The 26,397-nt window shown below is 43.8% G+C and overlaps 1 protein-coding gene across 1 annotated transcript in view; it reads left to right on the top strand.

Moving 5' to 3' along the window:
* Positions 1 to 26,397, top strand: part of FAT4 (FAT atypical cadherin 4) — a 352,940-nt gene that overhangs the window by 186,540 nt on the left and 140,003 nt on the right. The window contains exon 2 of the mRNA XM_075348774.1: positions 12,885 to 13,016. Coding sequence (XP_075204889.1) covers positions 12,885 to 13,016 — 132 coding nt within the window. The remainder of the gene's footprint in view (positions 1 to 12,884; positions 13,017 to 26,397) is intronic.

Raw genomic sequence — 26,397 nt, 5'->3', positions numbered from 1 at the left:
TTGACAGCGCCATATAAGGGGTTAATCGGCACGAGCAGATAACGATTCTGCTCGTGCCTAGCAGGCACACATCTCAGCTGTGAAAATCAGCTGAGATGTGTGCCGATCGCGGCATGCTGCCGCCGGAGGACCGCGGGCAGTAAGATTATGTCATTTAGGACGTAATTTTACGGCCCGCGGTCGTTAAGGGGTTAAGATAGATCTTTTCAGTAAAGCACATCATTCTACCATTTACGTAAAACAGAATGAATTCTACAAAGAAATGAGCACAGTACCTTCAGTCTAATATAGTGGAGGTTCAAATATGTTTTGGCTTGTTTTGCTGTCTCTGGCACTGAATGCCTTGACTATGTGCAAAGCATTGTGACATCTAAAGAATACCAAAGGATCTAAGGTCACAATCAATGTAGTGCCTAGTGTTAGAAAGTTGGTTTTGTGTCCTAGGTCATAGGTCTTCCAGGAGGACAATGACCCAAAATATATTTCAAGAAGCACCCAGAAATGTATGGAAACAAAGCGCTGGAGAGTTCTGAACTGTCCAGCAATGAGTCCGGCTCTAAATCCCATTGATCACCTGTGGGGAGATCTTAAAATTGCTATTGGGAGAAGACACCTCTCAAATATGAGAGACCTGGAGAAGTTTGCAAAAGTAAAGTGGTCCAAAATTACAGTTAAACAGTGTAAGAAGCTTATTGATGGTCATACGAAGTGATTGATTGCATTTATTTACTCCAAAGGGTTTGCAACCCAATATTAAGTTGAGGATGTCAACAATTTTGATAATTCCTCAATGATTGCTAGCTAACATCTAGCTGTCAAAGTGCTGGGAAAGGCACCACAAAAAATTATTATTTTTTTTTTTTAAATCCCTTGTTTGAAGGTATTCTATCAGAATTCTCTCAGTTAGGTGACAGAAATCACTAGCGTCCCTAGGACAATGCAGCCGTGTGGCGGCAGTATATCACAGACCATGGGACGTTACATCACTGCGGATGAAATATCATTGCAGTCTGCAGATTACACCTGGCCAGGGGTTCAAATAGAATATTAAAGGCAAGTTTATTAGAAAGTATAAGCTCTAAATGTTAAATTAAAACCGCCCAAGTCTTGGAAAATCCCTTTAATGGTTAAACCTTTCATAGTTTGGTTGTCGTGCGATGGAAATTTTTTTCTCTAAAGTTGCATTTTATTACTTGACACTTCTGCAAAGCACACTCTGACATGATGCTTGGTAGCAGGGATTACTGTCAAGCAATTTAATAGTAAGCTCCTGCCAATGTAAAGTCCAGCTTCAGCCACATCAGCTCGATCAGCATTCCTGCGGAATCTGCCTCTCGGTTTTATCCCACTTCAGCTGTTCAGTCAAAACCCCAGGCCGTACCTGTTCCTTTTATTAAAAATATTTATGTCTAACTTTTCTGGATGTACAAGCCATAGCGTGAGATCGGGGGAAAAAAATGAGCGAGGAGCCGAGTTTTATGTAAAAAAAAGCTCTGATGAGTTTTCTAAAAGATTCCTATAGATTAAAGGTACAAATGCTTCATCAATGAAAAAACAAACAATACAATAGTGATACATTTATTAGACATCATGTGCTTCATCAAAATTGCATATAAAATTCAATATTAATATCCATTTAATTTAGGAATCAATATTTTTGTCAAGACTGAACTCTCCCAAGTCATACCTGGGATGAGAACCGGCTATGTATGGCGGCAGTGCCTCCCATGGATGAAGTGTCAGGTAGAGATGCGGAATGTAGAAGTATAATAAGTAGATGTCGTGTAGGGTCTGGGTGTCCACACCATTGGACACCTCAACAGTTTTTCTACTATTGGATGTCACTACTAGAAATCCAACAGCTCAGCATCTGTTGAGGCCCCTACGTCAGAGGAGATTGGGATCGGGAACTTGGCCCAATTCTTTGTGTGAGATAAACCACTGCAATTTGATTCTGGAAGTAGTTCTTCCAAGAGAGCACAGGAACGATTGGGAGTGTCGAGGGAGATAAAAGGCACCTCCAACACCGTCTAAGACGCTTTACCATACTGCACTATCGTATCCATACATCACAGACGTCTGTTTTTTCTGTTAAGCTCAAAGTGACTTGACAGTATCACCATGTCAAAGGCATATTCTCTACAAGAATCTGTTGTGTCTGATGAAGACCCAAGTATAGGGGTCAAAACGTTACAATTTTTCTGGACTGGCTGTATAATAAATTCCTTTCATCCTTTTTGGAGTGCCAAGTTCTTCTTTTAAAACTTGCTTTATGTCATGAAAGGATCTCATGCACAAAGCTGTATGTTGGCTGGGTATGAGCAAGGGTTCGTTTACAAAGACCAACTGGTGGCACTAAACGTATATCGATCAACAGTAGTTTCACAGCCTGATTATGCTGGTAGATCGAGATAAACAATACTCAATCTATACCAGATCACTCAGTGTGCAGAGGCTTCCACAGCAATGCGTGTCCTGATTACATAGGACTATGCCCTGCCGAGAATGATGATCTATTGCGCCCTTCAAAAGGTAATTTCACCTAATGATCAAGTGATCTGCATCCCATTTACACTGAAAGATTATCGGTAAACGAGCATTTTTAAAAACACTCATTTGCAGTTATCTTTCAGTGCAAATATATCTTAAAGAGGACCTGTCACCAGGTTTTTCCCTTATAAGCTGTGGCCACCACCAGTGAGCCCTTATATACAGCATTACAGAATACTGTATATAAGAGCCCAGGCTGCTGTGTATAACGCAAAAAAGAGCTTTTATTATACTCACCTGCGGGGCGGTCCAGCCTGTTGGACGTCGCTGGTCTCAGTCCGGCACCTCCTCTATCCTGTGCAGTCGCTGTCCTCCTTCCCAGCTTCGTTGATGATGCATCCCACATCATTCACACAGTGGCCACCATTGCACTCCTGCTCATGAACACTTTTATCTGCCCGGCTGATGGCAAAGTACTGTAATGCGCATGCGTGGGGAAAGTTCAAAGATCGCTCTGTCATACCCTGAGATTTTATCAAGAAGAAATAATATTTTTAGGAGGGAACACATCCCTTCATACTAATTGCAAGAGAACATACAACAACCTTTTCCTGTTGCATTTTTACAGAATCCCTTAAAAAGTTTGTATGCCTCCATATGACATAAAAAAAGTACAGTAGATGCCCATAGACGTCAATGGCAGTCCTATTACTGCTGTGTATAAAACGGCCTAAGGGCAGGTGAAGAAAATCTTCACGACCTTATTATTGTAGGAACTGGTCCCGTGTCCCAAAGCCCTTGTTATGATCCACTCCGGTGCCTGAAATTAACTTTATAGCTTTGGTTTATTCTTCGGAAATTCAGATTTTACTGAATTCACATTTCATACTGAAAGAAGTCAGTTAACCCTCAATGTAAGAAGTAATTTCTGTCATCCTATATCCATCTAATGGATCAGGGAGATTTTAATAAACCTATGATGTAGTTTGCCAAGATTTACTTCTACCCACAATTATATTATTAACATGTGTTTATAAAGCTGGGAAGCAGAACTGTTTCCATATGCTGCATTTGTTTTATGACACTCTTCCTTCTGCTTGAAAATCACATTGAGTCCTGCATTAAAGATATACTGCTCTAAATGGAAGGGTGTAAAAGTACAATTTTCTACAAAAGTGCCCAATATTCCAGCACTTGCTATTGTACTGTGATATTAACGCCCATAAAGTGGGGGTAACTGAGTATGTGGGGTTTTAGCCATCATTTGCCAGACTTCACTTTCACTAACTATAGTCTAGAAATGTCTAAAAATAATATAAAACATTTCTTAAGTATTTTATTATAGAAAGAAAGGTAAAAGGCAGAGATCATTATATCCCTTATCTGGAGAAGCAGAGATTAAAGGGAATCTGTCAGCAGCATGATGTAAGGACAGAGACCCTCATTCAAGCGATCTATCACTAAAGCGGGCTTTACACGCTACGATATCGTTAATGAATTATCGTCAGGGTCATGGTATTTGTGACGCACATCCGGCGTCATTAACGATATCGCAGCGTGTGACACGTACGAGCGACCTTAAACAATCGCAAAAGCGGTCAAAATCGTTTGCCACGGAGAGGTCGTCCTGAAACAAAAAATGGTTCTCTGCTTATTAGCGATGTTGTTCCTTGTTCCTGCGGCACCACACATCGCTGTGTGTGACACCTCAGGAGTGACGAACATCTCTTTACCTGCCTCCACCGGCAATGCGGAAGGAAGGAGGCGGGTGGGATGTTACGTCCCGCTCATCTGTGCCCCACCGCTTCTATTGGCCGCCTGCCGTATGATGTCGCTGTGATGCCACACGACCAACCCCCTTAGAAAGGTGGCGGTACGCCGGCCAGAGCGACGTCGCAGGGCAGGTATGTGCGTGTGACGCTGCCGTAGCGATGATGTTCGCTATGGCAGCGATCACACAATATCGCACGTACGATGGGGGCGGGTGCTATCGTGCTCGACATCGCTAGCCGATGCAAGCGATGTCGCAGCGTGTAAAGCCCGCTTTAGCTTACTGGGGACTTCAGTTGCTTTAAATGCTGTAGATCAAGCAGAGCTCAGGGCTGAGCCCTGTATACCTCTCCCTCCACCCCATACACACACCACTGATTAACAGTTTTCTGTGTACACTTAATATTGTCAGAAAGCTGATAATCAGTGCTGGTGGAGTGGTTGGACTAGGAGGCACGCAGCACCTAGTCCTATAGGGATAATTTCTTGCTGATATTACACTAATTTTAATAAGACAGCAACACACCCCTTCCCCAGAGTATGATCTCAGAGGTGATAGTGTAAGACAAAGTCATCCTCTGGCACTTTTTACAACCTTGTCCCATACATTGTTAAGATGTGATGATCCATACCTTTCTCCAAATCTCATCAAGGAATTCAGTTTGTTATAATATAATTGTAATACTTTATTGCTATATGGTAGCCAAGCCCCTGACAGGTTACAATCCCCATCAGAAGCAGTATGAACAGCGCTCCAAGTCCTCACTTAAGGGTATGGGGTGCATGCCACCCGGTGGAGCATGGACCATTAACTACATCTCAGTAGAGAAAATAACAGAAGTGGTTTCACATTATTGTACTGTAATTATTATTAATATTTATTATTATAGCGCCATTTATTCCATGTCGCTTTACAAGTGAAAGAGGGTATACGTACAACAATCATTAACAACACAAAACAGACTGGTATAGGAGGAGAGAGGACCCTGCCCGTGAGGGCTAACAGTCTACAGGGAATGGGTGATGGTACTGTGGCGCCCCTGACCTGGTCAGGCACCACTGAGTACTGCACCCATGCTGGGGACAGTACAACACAGGTAATCCAGAAGGCTGACCGGGGTGTGGAACACAGGCGCATAGTGATCAGGTCTCACACATGTACCCATGAGAGGACCCCTGGGGATCCCAGGAGGGGGCAAGCCTTCACCTTCACTGGAATAGTGGAGGGGGTAGAGCCTCCATCTCCTCTCAAGGGGTGTGGTGGAGAGTCTGGTTGCTAGGTGGCGTAGGCAAGAACAGGAGAGGAGGAGCAGTGAGCCAGTTCAGTGTAGAGTCCAGGGAGCTCGAGTGAGGAGCAGATCCCTGGAGCTGTGCAATCTGACAGCGTCCGCGCAGTGGCTACAGACGGGGGAGAACGGTCAACTAGGAGTGCTACCTGAAAGCCAGCTTCAGCTAGGGAGTGCAACGGAGTGGGAAGTAAGGAGACTGCTAGAGAGCACCAGGCCCAACCGGGCGGCAGATCCCGAAGCAAAGATAGATCCAGCTTTCTTCTGCTAAACCTGCCGGTGTGGGGCTCTCAAAGCCCACACCACAACACCACAAAAGCCGCAGCCACGTAACCGCAGTGAGGGCCCATAGGTCACAGGAGGCAAGAAGCTGGAGTGGCCTGGTCCGGGGAACAAGCACACGGCAAACAAAAGGGGGAGAGAGGCTGCAGCATCTTCCCTGGGTGACCCCCATAGGGACTCAAAGTCGGGGTCACCCCAAACCACCAAGGGCTAAGGAAGGCGAGTCAGTAGTCACCCTCATAAAGTCAGCCTGAAGGATACCTGGTTCCCATCTGGTTCATCCCAGCTACGCCCGGGTTACTCACCCTGCCATCAAATGTGAGTAAAAACCCTAAAAGACATCCTGCCTGTGTGGTCATTCTGCGACTTGTGGTACTACGCACCTACACTGGGCCCTGGGGCTTGCCTCACTCTCAGGAGGCTATTCCAACTAACTGCACACACCATCAGCCCCAGGCGTTCCCCTAACCTGCAGTGGCGGTCCCCACTGACCGCAATACTGAGAGTGGCGTCACGATCAAAACCGAAGATTCCCTACCTGTGACCAGATCCAGCTGAGTGGAGTCCCTGAAGGTAATGCACCGACACAACACCTGTGGGGCTTCACAGTACAATAGGTGAGGACAGAGCTGGTTGCGCAGTGGTGTACTGGACTGAGGGTTATTGTAGGTTGTAGCCTTGTTGGAAGAGATGGGTCTTGAGGTTCCTCTTGAAGCTTTTCACGGTAGGGGAGAGTCTGATATGCTGAGGTACAGCGTTCCAGAGTATGGGATGTCTGATGATGTCTGTATATGTCCCCCTGATTTATAAAGCGCAGCAGAATATGTTGGAGCTATAGAAATAAAAATGATTAGTCCAGGATCCATCTTGGATTAGAGTATAATTACTTTTAATGACTTCTTGTGCGCTGCTTTTCTCCACTTAGGATACACATTGATTTCTCTGAAGCCCTATTTTGTGGTCCATGTATTAATTCTATTTCTCAAATGAGGGATTGGTAAATAACGTTATATTAGGAAATGTACAGATTAGAATGATGCACATACAAACTGGAATAAAACTAGACATTTCTATTTTTTAGATCTGTGTAAAATCCATCTTTCCCTAATACAATTGTGCTTATTATTGACGTGGCTTTTCCACAGACTACATACACTAAATACTTGTGTATTGGAAGTCAAGCATGCAGAAATGGGAGTTATTCTTGGTTCCTTTTCCGTCCAACACTCCCCATCAGTTTTCCATCAGTCAGTATATTCACGGAGGCTGCTTCATGTTAAACTGACAGGTGGCCTCCATTGCTGAAACACTCCTAATGCACTAAAGATTGAGGCTTCTGGTTTGGGAGCAAACACTGGAGACAGCAGTCTGTATGTTTGAACTCAGGCAGAAGTGTCTTGATTTACTCTAGACAGCTCTAGACATTTGGCTTCCCACATGTGGGGAGAACTGGCAGTGCCATGTCTGTGCTGCTTATGGACCAAAATCAAGTGTTCTTCAGTTCATCCACTTCAAAATAGACTGGAAGACTCTTCTCATGTTATATTCTCACCCCGAATGGGTCAAGGAATGACATTACACGAACACCCCTTGTTTTCCTAACTTAATTGTACGACAGCCCCACAACCTAGCCTTCTGGACTTCACAACTGGAAAACAAATTGAAGCCGGCTACAGCAGAAACACATGAAAACTATTTCTACCCTTTAAAAGAATCCAGATGTTAGGAGTTTTCTGCCAGAGTTTTCTTTGCTCCTTTCTGCAATGCAGCACATAGCAGCCGTCTTCCAGAAACAAGAATTTTACTCAATCCGGACTTTTTAAGCCTTTGTTAATACTTACAAGGATACATGTGTTGTAAATAGGCATTCTGGACCTGGAAGAGCAATCCTAAGGTTCCAGTAAAGTTTATGTTTTTATATTTAGATCTGAGATTACGGGATCTGCCAGGTATCCACTGACACTACCCAAAGCTGGCACCTTGGTGAAAAAAATCACTATCAGTATACATGAAGAAAAAACTATGTATGTAATGTGGATCATGTTTACAGGCCTTATATAGATGCTCTACTGTATTGGGGGACATTCTTTACATATGTCTTAGCAAATGTCCTGTACCACTGTATGGCAAGCTCTATCCTCACCTACTGTACCCTAACCCATCCCCCTTAGTCCACCAGCTCTACCCTCACCTACTTTACTCTCACCCATCCCCCTTAGTCCACCAGCTCTACCCTCACCTACTGTACTCTCACCCATCCCCCTTAGTCCACCAGCTCTACCCTCACCTTCTGTACTCTCACGCATCCCCCTCAGTCCATTATAATGCTTTACAACCAGCTCTACCTTCACCTACTGTGCCCTCACTCATCCTCCTTAGTCCACCAGCTCTACCTTCACCTACTGTGCCCTCACTCATTCCCCTCAGTCTACCAGCTCTACTTTCACCTACTGCACCCTCACCTATATCTCTCAGTCCACTGTACTGCTGTACGACCAGCTCTACCCTCAGCTACTTTACCCTCACCCACGTGGCCCCCTTAGTCCACTATACTGCTGCACGATCAGCTCTAACCTCACCTGTATCCTCACCCATCCCCTGTAGACTGTGAGCCCTTATGGGCAAGGTACTCTATCCTTGTGTTCCAGTCTGTTTTAATTATGTGTACCCCTTTTCACATGTAAAGTGCCATGGAATAAATGGTGCTATAATAATAATAATAATAATAATAATTTCCTGAGCTTCTCGGTTCCCCAGCATGATGCTTAATTCACCAGCCTGGTGTGACTTGTGGCTCAGAGGTTACAGCGCCAGGGTTGCCAACTTGACTTTTTACTTTTGTGGACAGTTTACCAAAAAATTCACAGACAGACACTATTTTTTACAGACATGTTGAAAAACCATAATAAATCATTATGATTATAAGTGATCCATATTTACTGCTCATAATTCTGATATGAAGACATCAGCTGCATCCTGTGTCAAGTGTAATATAATGATGATTACGATCAAAATAATCTATATAACTTTCTCCCGGTTCAAAAAAATCAAGGACATACATTTTTTTTACGGACGGGACAAAAAATTTTACAGACTGTCCAGGAATTTCTGAACGAGCAGGTCATCCTTTAAACCTGGAGACTTGAATGGTAAGGAAGTTGGCACAACTGCTGTCTACGGCCCTGAACCATAGACCGGGGTTGCGTGAAGTGATCCACTCCTCTACACATTTGTGCATTATGTCACACATTTATAATATAATGTGCAAACATACAAACTGAAGGTGCCTTTTGCTAACATCGAACAGTGATACTCATATATTTATGACCGGAGTTGAAACAATATATGTGTATATATATATATATATATATACACTTTATTTGTGGTGGAATATATTTTGACATGGGCTAACCTATACTAGTACTGTAATGCTAGTAATAATGGAAACATGCTTGTTTTACAGTATTTTGACAAGTGCAATGCTCTACAGTCCGATTCCTTGAGCGTTCACGAGCTTCAGCAATGCTTTGCATTATCTCTTTGGGGTTCGATTTGTGGAGGTTCGTTTGTGTGTTTATCTGAATTTTTTAATGCCTCATCAGATGGATTTCTAAGTGTTATGCATGCTTTCACAAAGAAAGTTAAGGAGTTCTCGGTGTCAGTAGTATTTCAAGTTTCCTTCAGGTTGAAATATGAGCATCTCCCTTTCTAAACCGCTCTGCTTCCAGATAGCATTCCTCGCCATCTATTAATCTCAGCGTCCTTCCTTGTAATCAGCCTGAATGCTGCCGAATATTTCTGCTGCTTTAATTAGCTGCAAGTTATTTGAACTTTTCTGTCCATTGAGGTCTCTGTTGTGTCAGGGCAATGAAGGGATGAACCAGAAACAATATAATTAATTACCAGAAAAGCGGCATATACAGTATATCCCGAGAACGGGGAGTCATGATTGCAATTTTTGTGGTCTCAATAGATTTCGCTATGGAATGTAACATGTTTGCGTAGCTGCGATTTGCTATGTTTAGTGGACATAGAAGGAATGTTTTATTCTTTCCTTGTCTATATGTCACAATGATCAGTTTCTGAAAACAAACACGGCATATTAATAAGTATTTGGCGCTAGAAACAGTGCAAATAGGGGCATGACCATCCGCATAGACTACTGAAGATTTATACATGTCAGCCCGCCACTAAATAAGTATCTGGATAAAAGCTCCTGTCATCCAAGCATTGCAGAGTATTGGGGAGTGTACATATTAGGCTTTCACCACAGCGAGACCAGGCCAGATAACTCACTTTCATGATCCTTTTCTGTCTTCTTATATGCTGAGATGTTTGCTATGGTCAAAACAGTTATCAATGGGAAATTTTCAAAGATACCCCAACTTTACAATACTGACTTCTCTGCTATTAACACTTAGGCCCCTTCCACACTGTTTTGACTTCCTGTTAGTGGTCCCTTCAAGGCTTATGCCTGAACCTCCTGCAAAATAGGAGTTGTACATATGCGCCATTCACTATACAATGCTAAATGTGTCCTTCTGCCCGAAGCCGGGATCAAACCCTTTGATTGGCCAAAGTGCCTATTTTTATTTTTAAAAAAGGTTAGCCACTGCAGAAGTAACTGGGCCTCATTTATGGAAATTGCCTTCCAGTAAGATCGTTTTGGTTGCCTATAGTCACTGCAGAACCAACTGTTGCTTAATTTCTGAGAATTGCCTCCCAGTAAGATCGTGTTGGTTGCCTATAGCCACTGCAGAAGCAACTGGGGCCTCATTTATGAGAATTGCCTCCCAGTAAGGTCGCAGCTTTCAGCATTGAAGCTGCTGAGGTAAAGTGAAAGCTGAGCTGTGATTGGTTGCTATGGACAACTAGACTCTTATCAAGCATAACCAATAATCTATCTATTCACTATATAACGGTGAACACGTCCTTCTGTCTGAAGTAGAGCCAGCGCGTGTGCAGTGCCATGTTCACGTCAACATAGCACTGCGCACGTGCTGGCCATCTCCTCCACCTGCCCACAGTAGCGTCATGATGAGGGAGAGGAGAGGCGACGAACCGCCAGCCAACACCGCATGCATCATGGTGAGGGAGGGGTGAGGCGAAGAACCACCCACACCACATACATCATGGTGAGGGAGGGGAGAAGCAAGGAACCACCCACCCACACTACTCACATCATGGTGAGGAGGTCAACAGAGTACGGACATCACATTACCTGAAGATGACTGTCCCTGTGCGGAGGCTGCTGACTGGTGCACTGTGGTTGAGGGCACGGGTTGTGTGGGCCAGAGTTGCAGGATACAGGGGTTTGGCTTTTGCGTGTAGGAGCACGGGGTCTCCGTGGAGGCTGCACGGTGCTGTGTGTTTTAAAGAGACCAGCAGTGGTGTGTCAGAGCAGGGCATTGACACCCGGACGTAGAACAGGTTCAATAGCTAGTTGAATATAATGGTGTAAAAGGAGTTATCGTGTGCCCCGCCATGCATAATATTCAGCCATATACGCCTACTGAAATTGGACACCCAGGCGCTGTCTAATACATCTGTAAGTTCCTGAGTTAGATTATACATGCCAGGGAGTATCGGTTAAGAGAAATTGATTTTCAAGAAAATTATACTGCTCAATAAGTGCATTTATTATTGAATCATTTTATCTATCTATCTATCATCTATATCTATCTATCTCTATCATCTATCTATCTATCTATCTATCTATCTATTTGTCTGTCTATCTGTCTGTCTATCTATCTATCTCAATGAGACTAATACTTCTTCAGTATGTCTCTAGCTATTCATCTGTGAAGAGTCATGCAGAGATGCAGAGCCAAGGGTTAAATACTACTAGATTTAGACATATTGCCACCATGTTTGTGTCTTACCGGTGGTCCTTTGTTTTGTTGGTGGCGGCTCAGTGCTGCAAGCTGTAAATGAATAAATTGCTCTAGGAGGAGACGTGAAGCAATTGTGTAGTTTTTCTTTATCGGAGGTTTTAGGCGTCTACAGCCCATCTCACACTTAAGAAAACAAATTGGTCTGTCTTGCAAGGCTGTATCTATGTACCTTTAAAACAACAGTGCCTATATAAACACAATGTGAACATTGCCTGTTCGTGCATCTTTTAGAGACTTTTGAAGACCACATAAACATCACTAGTAATGAGCAATATGCTTAGATTTTACAGAATCGTCAGGGATGTCTCTCTAGTAATACGTCTGTTTGCTATTAAACCTCCAAAAGATGAGAAGGTCTGTGATTTCCTACAAAACGGGAAATTTGCATTCTGTCATTGAGGGATTGGATGTATAAACATATCAAAGAGTGTTTTATTTCCCCTCATCTGTATGTCAATTCCATTCTTCAGAGGCTGAATAGCTGTTTTCAGCCAGCTCTTGGCAGATACATGCCACTGAGCCTGTGAATTTGGAGTGTATTTACACATGATTAAGTCCAAATGCCCCAAAGGCCACATCGCCCTGATAACTGGTAGAAACCATTACTAGATGAATAGTCTGGAGGAGTTTAAACTAGCAAAGAAATTCTAAAGATTGCAAGTGTCTGATATGTTGAGATATGCCCATCCAAATATACAGGAACCATGCTACCCAGTGTATTCCATGCCAATAGATGAGGTATACAAAATAAAAACTGTAAAATCACTAATGATATCCTGTATCAACAATGTCATATTAGGTGTCGATAGTTCTTCACAGTCAGACTGTTCAAGTTTCCTATGACTAAGGGCGTCTGTGAACGCCAGAAACGCGTTAGTATACCTCGGACTATGGGGTCTGATCTGTTTTGTTTTTTTACATATTTTAAAATTAAAGTTTTGTTTTTACGGAAAACTGGATTGGAATTGTCGAGATTTTTCTTGTTTTTTTCTTTATGTTAAAATGCAACATCCCTGATCCTGCCCTCCTGTGACCCAAGTCATCTAGAAAGTGTAGAGGGACCCCCATAGATGTGAAATTGTCTGTTATATACTAAACATGCTTATTTCATTCAGTCATATGTAGATCGCTTTCTAACAAAGTATTATGGTTTATTCTGCAGGTGGAGATCACACTTCAGGATATTAATGACAATCCACCAGTATTTCCAACAGATATTCTTGACCTAACAGTAGAGGAGAACATTGGCGATGGATCAAAAATAATGCAGTTGACGGCAACAGATGCGGACGAGGTATTTATATTTTATTTTTCTTTTTAAAAAATATATATACAGTGTCGACAAGTAGTATTCAACCCCCTGCAGATTTAGCAGGTTTGATAAGATGCAAATAAGTTAGAGCCTGCAAACTTCAAACAAGAGCAGGATTTATTAACAGATGCATGAATCTTACAAACCAACAAGTTATGTTGCTCAGTTAAATTTTAATACATTTTCAACATAAAAGTGTCGGTCAATTATTATTCAACCCCTAGGTTTAATATTTTGTGGAATAACCCTTGTTTGCAATTACAGCTAATAATCGTCTTTTATAAGACCTGATCAGGCCGGCACAGGTCTCTGGAGTTATCTTGGCCCACTCCTCCATGCAGATCTTCTCCAAGTTATCTAGGTTCTTTGGGTGTCTCATGTGGACTTTAATCTTGAGCTCCTTCCACAAGTTTTCAATTGGGTTAAGGTCAGGAGACTGACTAGGCCACTGCAACACCTTGATTTTTTCCCTCTTGAACCAGGCCTTGGTTTTCTTGGCTGTGTGCTTTGGGTCGTTGTCTTGTTGGAAGATGAAATGACGACCCATCTTAAGATCCTTAATGGAGGAGCGGAGGTTTTTGGCCAAAATCTCCAGGTAGGCCGTGCTATCCATCTTCCCATGGATGCGGACCAGATGGCCAGGCCCCTTGGCTGAGAAACAGCCCCACAGCATGATGCTGCCACCACCATGCTTGACTGTAGGGATGGTATTCTTGGGGTCGTATGCAGTGCCATCCAGTCTCCAAACGTCACGTGTGTGGTTGGTACCAAAGATCTCGATCTTGGTCTCATCAGACCAGAGAACCTTGAACCAGTCTGTCTCTGAGTCCTCCAAGTGATCGTGAGCAAACTGTAGACGAGCCTTGACATGACGCTTTGAAAGTAAAGGTACCTTACGGGCTCGTCTGGAACGGAGACCATTGCGGTGGAGTACGTTACTTATGGTATTGACTGAAACCAATGTCCCCACTGCCATGAGATCTTCCCGGAGCTCCTTCCTTGTTGTCCTTGGGTTAGCCTTGACTCTTCGGACAAGCCTGGCCTCGGCATGGGTGGAAACTTTCAAAGGCTGTCCAGGCCGTGGAAGGCTAACAGTAGTTCCATAAGCCTTCCACTTCCCGATGATGCTCCCAACAGTAGAGACAGGTAGGCCCAACTCCTTGGAAAGGGTTTTGTACCCCTTGCCAGCCTTGTGACCCTCCACGATCTTGTCTCTGATGGCCTTGGAATGCTCCTTTGTCTTTCCCATGTTGACCAAGTATGAGTGCTGTTCACAAGTTTGGGGAGGGTCTTAATTAGTCAGAAAAGGCTGGAAAAAGAGAAAATTAATCCAAACATGTGAAGCTCATTGTTCTTTGTGCCTGAAATACTTCTTAATACTTTAGGGGAACCAAACAGAATTCTTGTGGTTTGAGGGGTTGAATAATAAATGACCCTCTGAATAAACTTTTCACAATTTAAAAAAAAAATAAAAAAAGAAATAACATTCTTTTTTGCTGCAGTGCATTTCACACTTCCAGGCTGATCTACATTCCAAATGTCACAATGCCAAGTTAATTCCGAATGTGTAAACCTGCTAAATCTGCAGGGGGTTGAATACTACTTGTATACACTGTATATTTTGTCCAAGGTCTTTAACAGTATATACTATATAGCGTAGATTATTCAATAAGGACAAATTTACAATTGTCATAGACATTAGGTGAGGAAAGCTTAGCTCATCTTATCAGAAATGAGAAAACTTCTGTAAATACAATATGGAATCAGATTATAACAGATCACAAAGGTCATAACAGATTGAAAAGTTCACAGGTCACAACCGATAAGTAAACTGGATAGGATCTTAAAGGGTTAAGTCGAGTCAACCCAGGAGCAGAAATCAAAGCGAAGTCCGGTGCTGAGAAGCAGAATTTTTACAGATAGTAAACCAATGGTGTCAATGAGCTTTACATTTGGAGTAGTTCAGAAATTCCTGTTAGGTCAGTTCCTCCAACATGGCTAGCTTGGAAACGTTTTGGAGGCTACAGGATGGGTGGAAATATAAGGCCAGAATAATGGGATCAGGGATTTTGCCATTGTAAGTAGGATGATTTTTCTTTGAGATTGGTATAGTACACCAAATTGTAAGGGGGGCTTTACACGTAGCGACATCGATTCCGAAATATCGTCGGGGTCACGTCGTTAGTGACGCACATCCGGCGCCGGTAACGACATCGCAACGTGTAAATCCTAGATGCACCGATAAACGATCGCATAAGCGTCAAAAAACGGTGATCTGTGTAGCATCGTTCATTTTCATAATGTCGGGTCGACCGCAGGTACGATGTTGTTTGTCGCTCCTGCAGCAGCATACATCACTGTGTGTAAACCCGCAGAAGCGACAAACATCTCCTTACCTGCGCCCCGACGGCAATGCGGAAGGGAGAAGGTGGGCAGGATGTTATGTCCCTCTCATCTCCGCCCCTCCGCTTCTATTGGCCGGCCGATTAGTGACGTTGCGGTGACGTCGCTGTGACGCCGAACGCATCTCCCCCTCGAAGAAGGGATAGTTCGGCAGTCACAGCGACGTCGCCGACCAGGTATGTGCGTGTGACACTGCCGTAGCGATAATGTTTGCTACTGCAGCAAACACCACATATCGCATGTAAGACGGGGGCGGGTGCTATCGCGCTCGGCATCGCTAGCCGATGCTAGCGATGTTGCAACGTGTAAAGTACCCCTAACACACATTCATGCAATCAGTTTGTATAAAAAAAAAAACATTGGGGATTTCATATCAGTTTAGAGTTAACATCGTCTTGATTTATATGACTTCACATCAGGTCTCTCAATGGTCTCACTGGACGTCATTCCTTCTGTGTATTACTGGGGGGAGACTCTAACGGGCATATTTTTACTCCTATTATGAAATCACAGACTATGATGATGTCAAGTTTTTGTTCACAATTATTTAGTATGGCTCTCCTAATAAAAAGATATTACTAACCTGGAAGAGCCTCTGTAGACCATAAAAGGAATCTGTCAGCAGATTTTTGCTATGGAATCTGATGGCGAGAAGACAAACACAGGTCTGCTCACACTCACACATTCTCAGCTGAGAGCTGTCAGACACTTCACCCAAGTGCATAGCTGAGGATGGTCAGCTGTGCCCCCAGGTAACCGCCACTGACTACATGACCTTCCATGACATCATAGCCATGTGACCAGTCTGTAACCCAGGGGGTAATACAATATTCACACCAGGCTGGTTACATGGCTATGACGTCATGGACGATCCTGTAGTCAGTGGTGGTTACCCAGGGGCACAGCAATGATCGGACCCGGAAGCAGAAGCGGGCGAGAGACAGAGTCTGCAGGGCATGTTGCAAGACCTGTAAATATAATGAAAATGTTTATTATTAACTAGATTCATTATTTTAAAGCCTCCCTCGCCCCACAACATAACTGTAAAGTCCACGTTCGGGGTTCAGATGCAAATTCGCATTATATCCGACCCCCGAACATGAACTTTACAAAATTTTCGGGCAAGTCTCCCGATCCCAAACAACGGGGGGTTCGCCCATCACTACTTGCTGGGTACTCTGTGCATTGTGAGCAAGCTGCCAATCACTGGTGGGGCGGGATTGCACAGATTCGCTGATCTGGCATGCTTATAACACCTACTCCTGTAATGATAATTCCTGTTGATAAAACACTGATTGTATTGAAACTACAGCACACAGCCTAAGTGCCACATCTCTGGAATCAGGCTCTCTGCCCCTTTATTATGTTGTTCTCAGATTAAAAAGGGAAAACCTGCTGATAGATTCCCTTTAATAGTTAGCTATCATTGATAAGTTAATACTGTGAACATATATAAAGATATTTACTAAATTGTCGTCTAAAGGAATTTGGTGTGCAGAGCTCAATGTCAGGTAGCAGGAGAGAGTGGGTAATTGAAAGGTTGCCATCTTTAAGAACTAATACTACAAAATGAGCCCTTTCCATTTCTAGTAAGAAATTGCTCTGGTATAGTAGAAATCGAATAAAAAGAAAGCACAGATGACAGCCAAGTATTCAGGCAGTAGAGGAATATACAGCTTGTGTATTTGCCAAAAACATACATGTGGAGGGTATGATTTATGACGCTGAAAAGTAATTTTTGTAATTGAGGACAGGAACAGCCGTTTTATTATACAGAATTTAAATTAAATATGATGAAATGATAATATTAATAATGGCATATTTGACGACATTACACTTCATGTTTAATATCAAAGTACAAGAAATGTGCAATATTACACACAGACATTGGAATTCTGCAAGGGCAAATGCTAATATGTGCATATGGACTTCCATCTGTGTTTTCTATCAAATGAATATTTTAGTCCTGAACTTAATTTATCTTTACAAAAAGAAATGTGTCAACAAACATTACATCACAAGCACTATACTCCTCAGGCCGCCTCGTATATGAATACATTATAAAGGCGAGTAACGCAGTGTGTTACCATGGCTTATCACATGGATCTTAAGTAGTTCATCACATCTTAGCATTTATGAGCATTCACTCTGAAATATTGATGGTCCACGATACCCGATATATATGATGACTTAAAATGGTTGTCCCATGAATAAAGTGCATTTATACTTCTTGAAATATTAATAAGTTCCACAATTAAATGTGTTAGAAAAATAAATGTTCCTGAGCTTAAATAATCTTATATACAGTATGTGCCCCTGCTTTGTACTGTGTAATGGCTGTGTCTGACCATAAAGGGACATGGCCTGATCATACAACATCTGGACAAGGGAGGAAGTAAGACAGAGTATACAGATATAACAGTAAGGGATCACAGATGATTCTTTCGGTGAGGTAAAACCTTTAAAAATAGGCAGGGAAATGTTTTACCTCACAGAAAGCAATCAGCTGTGATCCCATGCTGTTATATCTGTATACTGCTTTTTGCTTCCTGCCCTGTCCAGGAGATGTGGCATGATCAGACCATGTCCATGTACGGTCAGACACGGCCATTACACAGTACATAGCAGGGGCACATATAGAAGATTATCTCAGCACAGGAATATTTTTTTATTAACACATCCAATTGTAAAACTTGTTATTATTTCAAGACCTATTGTTTAAAATGTAGTTTGTTCATTTATTTCTTAATGATATTTTGTAAATGCTAACATCGTTTCTTGGCAAAACCAAGGGGTCTATAATAGCACAATGGTTGGGTAGAGTATCAATAGGTTTAGAAATTAGAAAAAAGGGCTATATTAGCCTTGCAGGTTTTCACTGCAGATGGTTATTGTTATGACACGCCTGCACCGGGGCCTGGGGGCACTCATTTTCGGGCCGGCTCTGTTTCTGCTTGGAGGATGTCAAGGCAACAGGGCCCGGTTCCATGACCCCGGCGGTGTCGTTAATAATGATGATGGTGGGGATTATTTACATGGAATAAATTGTGACGCCACCTGTGGTATGCGGTACATACTGTATATACAGATATTTACCTCCAGAGCGGGTTAGAGCGTGGTGAAAAGACGTAAACAGAAGTGTGCACAGTGAGGATTTGCTCTTATTGCAAATCATTGCTCTTAAACCAAGTTACAAATTTTTAAAAAGCTTTGCTTGTCTTGCAAAACGCTCTCAAACCAACTTACTCTTAATCCAAGGTTCCACAGTATTTGCTAATATTGTTATTATTACATCTACTACATATTGGGATAGGTTCTTGGAGATGGGAATACCACTTTAAGTTTAGGGTGTAAGTTGAAACGCAGCAAGGCCGATGTTGTCTTTTCTTCCAAATTTAAGAAAAGGTGACTGCTTTTCTTCTAAACAGGTCTTAAGAGTCAATTAGAATGTATTTTTTTTGTATTTTTTAGTCTACCAGACTTCATGGAAGAAGCACTAAGTTTTGGAAATAGCATGTTTATCAGTATAATAAATTAATAGCTACAAAATGATGTAAATAACCCTTAATTTTCATGAGGAAAAAGAAGCTTAGTGCACTAAACATTGGTTGTTGTCCAACTGGTAAAGTAAGTTCTGGATAGAATAAATATTATCCTTATAATTGCACTGAAGTTTAGAAACATTCCTGAAAATGTTATGAGAAAAACCAATCTCTTATACAATAGACATGAATTTTACTTCGAGTTTTTGTAATTATATTAAAGGGAATCTGTCAGCAGGTTTTTGCTATCTCATCTGAGAGCAGCATCATGAAGGCAAAGAGATTTTGAATCCAACAATATTTAACTTAGATTACTGGGTGCAGCGGCTCTGACACAATCAATACATTTAGATATATCCCTGTAGCAGGGATGACAGAGCTGTCCTGCCTACACCAGGCTCTCTGTAGAGATTGTGCATTGACTGTGAGGTGTCAATCAGAGGAAGGGGTGTGTTGGACTGGTGTACTCATGAGTTTCTAGTCCTGTATTGATAATCACTAGGTGATAAAGCCTTTTGTGCAAGTGAACAATGGCACACAACCTGATAAGTGAAGCACAGGTGATCTTTGTTTTTTAATCCTTACAGAATGTTGTTCTCAGTTTACATAGCAAAAACCTGCTGACAGATTTCCTTTAAAGGGAACCAAACATCTGGATTTTCATATATAAGGTAAAGCCAGTGCAGTACTGGCACTATCAGGCATATTATCTACATACCATTAGTGGTCAGCTCGGATGTTTAGAAAGTGAAGTCTAAAAATTCGGCAGCTTTTTGATTGACAGTTGCACTAAGCAGATAATATCTGGGCGGGTTATGCACATGATTCCCGCTCCGCCTGCCATCTGTTCCTCCCTTTCTCTGTCTCGATGCTAATTTTTCTTTTCAGTAACATAGCGTCAGAGTTGACGCCTGCGCATAGCGCTTATCTCCAGCGCCATCTTTCTGAAGCCCGCCTTACCCCCTGCTGTTCTAATTTTCCAACTGAGAGGGCGGCGCATGCTCCCTAGCATCCTCTGCTCTCTTGTGACTGCGGGAGTGCGTGCGGTCACAACAGAAGAGGAAAACAGCTGATCGGAGGAAACTGTGCAGCCCCAAGACACTGTGCCAGCGCCAGGTTGAAGAAGACAGAAGACCAGGATTGTGGAGGGGTGATAGGGAGTAATAAAAATGTACCTAAGTGTGTCTGTGTATTTATTTCTAATAAAGTATTTTTTCTCTGTGGGGTGTCTTTTTTTAACCCTTTATTGGAGATTCTTAATGGCCGGGTCAAATTTGGCCTGACATTAAGAATCTCGGGCTTTATATCAGCTGGTATAAAAAAGCTGGTTTTAACCCCTTATTACCCAGCGTGCCACCCGCCACCAGGGCCGCTGGAAGAGTTGATACAGCACCAGAAGATGGCGCTTCTATGAAAGCACCATTTTCTGGGGTGGCTGCGGACTGCAATTCGCAGTGGGGGACCCCAGAAAGCTTGGCCCACCTTGCGCTGCGGATTCCAGTCACCATCTACCTAGTTGTACCTGGCTGGATACAAAAATTGGGCGAAGCCCACATAGTTTTTTTTTTTTTTTAAATTATTTCATAAAATTCATGAAATTATTAAAAAAAGGGCTTCCCTATATTTTTAGTTCCCAGCCAGGTACAAATAGGCAGCTGGGGGTTGGGGGCAGCCCGTACCTGGCTAGCATACAAAAATATGGCGAAGCCCACGTCTTTTGTTTTTTTATAATTTTTGGGCAAAAAAAAAAAATAAAATAATAAAAAAGGGCTTCCCTGGATTTTCCATTGCCAGTGAAGGTAACACTAAGCAGTTGGGGTTAGCAGACAGTAGCTGCTTTGGTTACCCTCAGCTAGCAATAGAAAATGCAGCAAGAGCTCACGCATTTTTTTTAATGAATTTAAAAAAACAAAAAAATGACGTGGGTTTTGCCATATTTTTGTATGCTATGTACAGCAGGCAGGTACGGGCTGCCCCCAATCCCCAGCTGCCTATTAGTACCTGGCTGGGAACCAAAAATATAGGGAAGCCCTTTTTTAATTATTTCATGAATTTCATGAAATAATTAAAAAAAAAAAAACGACGTGGACTTTGCCCAATTTTTGTATCCAGCCAGGTACAACTAGGCAGCTTGGGACTGAAATCCGCAGTGAAGGATTGCCCAAACTTCCTGGGCGCCCCCACTATGAATTGCAGTCCGCAGCCGCCCCTTAAAATGGCGCTTTCATAGAAGCATCTTCTGGCGCTGTATCCAACTCTTGCAGCGGCCCTGGGTAATAAGGGGTTAATACCAGCTTTGTTTTACTGGCTGATATAAAGCCCGAGATTCTTAATGTCAGGCCAAGTTTGACCCAGCCATTAAGAATCTCCAATAAAGGGTTAAAAAAAAGACACCACACAGAGAAAAAATACTTTATTAGAAATAAATACACAGACACACTTACATACTCCATGTTTATTACTCCCTCTCACCCCTCCGTGATCCTGGTCTTCTGTCTTTGTCAACCTGGCGCTGGCATGGTGTCTTGGGGCTGCACGGTTTCCTCTGATCAGCTGTTCTCCCCTTCTGTTGTGACTGCACGCTCTCCCGCGGTCACAAGAGAGCAGAGGATGCAAGGGCGCATGCGCCGCCCTCTCAGTCGGAAGATTAGAACAGCAGGGGGTAAGGCGGGCTTCAGAAAGATGGTGCTGGAGATAAGCGCTATGCACAGGCGCCAACTCCAACACCATGTTACTGAAAAGAAAAATTAGCATAGAGCCAGAGAGAGGGGGAACAGGTGGCGTGTGGGGGGGGCTATGGGGTGGGAATCATGTGCATAACCCACCCGGATATTATCTGTTTAGTGCAACTGTCAATCAAAAAGCTGACAAATTTTTAAACTTCACTTTCTTGGATTTGAAAGCCTAAATATTTCGAGCTGACCACTAATGATATGTAGATAATATGCCTGATAGTGCCAGTACTGCACTGGCTTTACCTTATAAATGAAAATCCTGATGTTTGGTTCCCTTTAATAGTTTTCGAATTGTAGGTTGTTCTAGGAAGGAGCCTTAAAGGGAATCTGTCACCAGGTTTTGCCACTTAATATAAGATCAGCACACAGTAGAGACAGAGACCCTGATTTCAATGATGCATCACTTACTGGGCTACTTGCTGTAGTTTTAATAAAAAAGTTTTTTCCAGCAGGATATCATCATTGCAGAATAGTAAACCTGTTCTATGTTGCCTTCCATATTCATGAGCTCTGTAATACCCTGCCCCACCTCTGATTAGCAGCTTTCTGCCTATGCACAGTGTATACATTAAGCATTGAATCAGGGCTACGGTCAGAATTATAAAGAGCTTAACATTCAGAGAACTGCTAGATCTGCAGCAGACAAAATTGATTTTATCAAAACTACAGCAAGCAGCCCAATAGGTGACACATTCCTGGAATCAGGGTCTATGTCTCTACATCATACTGCTCTTAGATGGGGTAGGTAAAACCTGGTGGCAGAATCCCTTTAAGTTACACCTTTGCTCATTTAATTCTTGCTGTCAGATCTGGTTTAAAGTCTAGTCTGCCAGCGTTCTGAAGGGGCAGTGATGGGATGGGGTTTCATGCTAGTTGAATAATAATAAAATAACTATAGATGGATTCCTATACTGTGCAGTAGAAAATGAATATTTCATCTGTACGTATAATTTACAGTATCAGGATAACCACTCCAGCTCCATCTTCTACATCTTTAAACAAGGAAAGGATTGTATGTGTCTGTTGGGACTGCAGACACCTGGTCTTTTCTCACAGATTTGTGGTCATTCTGTTTAACATTTTTGTAATATCTTTTACATCACATATTTTTGTGACACCTTGGTATAAGTGGTAACTGACGGAAAGGAAATATCAATGTTTCATTTCTCATTTATGGATAACAAGTCAATGAATTGTTAACATTGTCAGCACTGAGCGGCTCTCTACTGACATGTGGGGATAACAGCCCTTATCATAATAGTATCTTTTAAGATAGATTTGTCTAAAAATAACAAAAAGCCCGGTATGGTACCGGATAATAAAAACACATAACGCTCTTACTTGTGACACACTATAGTGCATTTTTCCTTCTACTTACATATTATTTTACTGGTGGAATGGTTAATGTGTACAGATAATAGAATTATGTTTAACTATTCAAGTGCCAAAATGAATCTTATACACTTGCTTGCTTGACTTGACCTAGAATGCATATATTCTCAAAGGAAGATGAATATGGCTCTATTACTTTTTTTTAACAAAGGATGGAATCCAACAATCTCAATGTTATCCAAGATCAGCTATTGAGTAAAAGTTGGGTTCTTCCACCCTGTGGATGGTTGGCCAATGACCACCGAAATCCACTGGTATGCCTGACTTCATGTAAGGCCCCCTTCACATGTCCATGTCTCCGGTATGTGCTAGGTCCGTGCCCGTATGTACCGAGACACGGGCACACGTATACCCATTAAAATCAATGTGTATATGTGCACACACGTGTTCTGCTAGTGGCCCGTGCCTCCGTGTGGAGCAGACGTGTGCCTTGTGCTCCACACGGATGCATGTCCGTGTTTCTCCAGCAGCACGGGCCCGCACACGTACCACATGGATGTGTGGTGCCCTGGACAAGCCAGGATGTCACAGGTACTGCAACAACACACCCCACACCCCGGCTAGGCACACCTAGGTCAAACACAAATCCTTGTTGCCTTCCTCCAGGGGTTGATATCCACACCAGGGGGTGGGCCAGGCGGTTGGTCCCGCCGTCCGAGGAGTTCACAGTCTTGGAGGCGGGAAAAGGAGTCAGTTCAGATCAGTTAGGGAGTGAAAGAGTGAAGTGGTAGTGGAGGAGACTGACTGTGTCCAGGTGCGTGGCCCGGGCACATACAGCAAGGTTGGCAGACGGTGGTGACCGTCTGCAGGAGAGGCTGATTGGAGTGAACCGTAAGGATCGGGGACGGGCGGTGGCCCGCCGGTACCGGATCGGGGAGTGAAGAGAAGCCAGCACCATTCGGCAGGGCCTATGGACCCCGACCAGGCTAGGAGTCGCCGTAAAACCGGTCAAATCCGTTAGCGAAGGGAACCTCCGGGGTTTCCCAGCAGTCAAGACCCGATTGAAGGCAACAGCTCACACCGTAAAGGGAAGCACAGTCACCGCCAAGGCTACAGTTCCCAGGGCCAGAGCCTGCGGGCAAAAGGGGCTCCCTCAGCATCCATCCAAGCTGGGGAGCGGGTTACCGGTGGGAAGCCATTGGAACCGTAAACACAACACAGGTGCAGGGAAAGGCAGTCACCATCAATCTACCGGGAGGAGAACAACCGCAGCTGTCTGTTGGACCCGTCCATCCAGCCATTTGTTTTACCGGAGACTTTGCATTCGTCATTGGCTGAGTGAGTACCACCGTGCTGTGCGGCACAGCGCTGCCCCCACGACCCTGCACCTCACGAGGCCCCGTAACCCGCCTGCCATCCCTAACCCTCACAGGGGCCCCGGGACAACCAAACCCCCTACCCACGGAGGGGAGAACCAACATCCAAGCTGCTCCTTGTCATCGCTCCCGGGATCCCCGTCCAGAGCAGCGGTGGTGTCACGACCTCACCACAACCGTGGGTGGCGTCACGGACAATATCCCCAAACCACACCGCCCCCCTTTCACTCACGGGCGAGGAACGCCGCTCGAGTCCCCGGGATCCGGCCCATCGCTCGAGCCACCGAGCAGCAGCAGCCGGACCCGAGCATGAGCACTGGGTGAGCGCAGCGTCCCCTCCTCCGCCCGCGACAGATGTAGTTTGGATGCGGGTGCATGTGACACGCGCCTGAGAAACACTCATGACATTGTAAAAAATAAAAAAACACAAACTCACCTCCACGAGTCCTGGAGTCTCTGCCGCGGCTGTCACCTGCATCCGTCCCCCAGTGAATTTGAACAATGCGTCTTCTTCACTGGGGGCCGGAAGCAGCATCTGCGGGGCATGGCCTGTGACGGACGCTGTCATTCAGCACCACAGACAGAACCGGAAGAAGCAGGTAAGGCGGGGATTTCTGTTCTCCGTGTGTTATTACGTATAACACACGGTGAACAGGAATGTGCCACAAACACGGCACACGGGGAACAAACCAGCCCTTTAACACGTACGTGAAAAAACGGATCTTTTTTTCACGGACGTGTGAAGGGGGCCATGGTGTTTGGTATATCCAAATACTTATTACACGTGTCTGTTTGCTGAGGATTAGAGATGAGCAGTTCTGTCGGGTCTTGGTTCGCCGGCAGCAAACGAGCCTAGCTCCACAGGCTCGAGCTTAACCTGAACCTCGTATCAAACCACTGATTGGCAGTTTAAGTCTTTGCCCACATACAGCCAGCCATAAGCAGAATACTTCCGGGGGAGGTTGGGCGAGCTTTTTCAAACTTTTTTGCTGTTGCACACTACATGAGATCATGCTGTTGTTACCCCCAGTGTGCGCTGTTCAAACACTGCAAGCGGCTCGTACAGAACTGAGCACCGAGCATGTCTGAGCACAGTGTTGCTCACACAAGTTTTGCTCACATGTACAGCATCCGAACAACAAACTAGAACCTTGATTTTAAAATTTGGTGTTTGGTTCAAAAACCGAACCTCAGGTTCGCTCATCTCTATTGAGGATGACATAAAGCAACCTTTCCCATCTTTAAGAAGCCTGTTGGTTTTCTACCAACTCAATATTTTGGTTCCATACTTTGCTGACAGAATTATATTGAATGTCCCTTGTCATTGTTATAGAATTGGCATGAAATTATATTTCCACGCAGTATGCAATGGACCAAGAAGCTTCGTCTGTGTGGAAGAAGAGCATTCAATCCAAAAGCATGTATGGCAGTATTCTTTAGGCCTAAAACACACGGCATGAAAACCGGAGCGAGTGGAATGCGATAAAACATCGCATTCCACTCGGAATAATATTAGTCTATGTGCCAGCATCCATGAGCGATTATTTTCTCAGCCATAATCGGACCGAGAAAACAGCCGCAGCATGCTGTGGGTGTAATGCGATCCTTGTTTCTCTCGCACCCATTCAAGTCTATGGGGCGAGAGAAATGTCACACTGCACTCACAGTACACAAGTGTACTGTGAGTGCAGGGCAACAATGGCAATAGCCATAAATCCCTCCCTCTCCTCCTCTGTGCTGGCCCGCCCCTCATCAGAGCTGACCCTCCACTCCTGAGTGCCGGCCCGCCCTCGCAGCTGTGGTTCGATCGCACGATCGGACCTCAGTCGCAGTGACACTCGCATGACACTCGGCTCCCGCTGTCCTGCCAGCGTGAGCCGAGTGTCATGCGAGGATCGCAGTAGTCTCCCGTGTGGCCCGACCTTACAGTTAGAGTAGACTTTAGATTATCAAAACAGTATGAAATTGTAAAAAT

Source organism: Anomaloglossus baeobatrachus, chromosome 1 (assembly GCF_048569485.1).
Source record: "Anomaloglossus baeobatrachus isolate aAnoBae1 chromosome 1, aAnoBae1.hap1, whole genome shotgun sequence".
Classification (NCBI taxonomy): domain Eukaryota; kingdom Metazoa; phylum Chordata; class Amphibia; order Anura; family Aromobatidae; genus Anomaloglossus; species Anomaloglossus baeobatrachus.
This window is presented reverse-complemented; position numbering and strand designations above follow the sequence as displayed.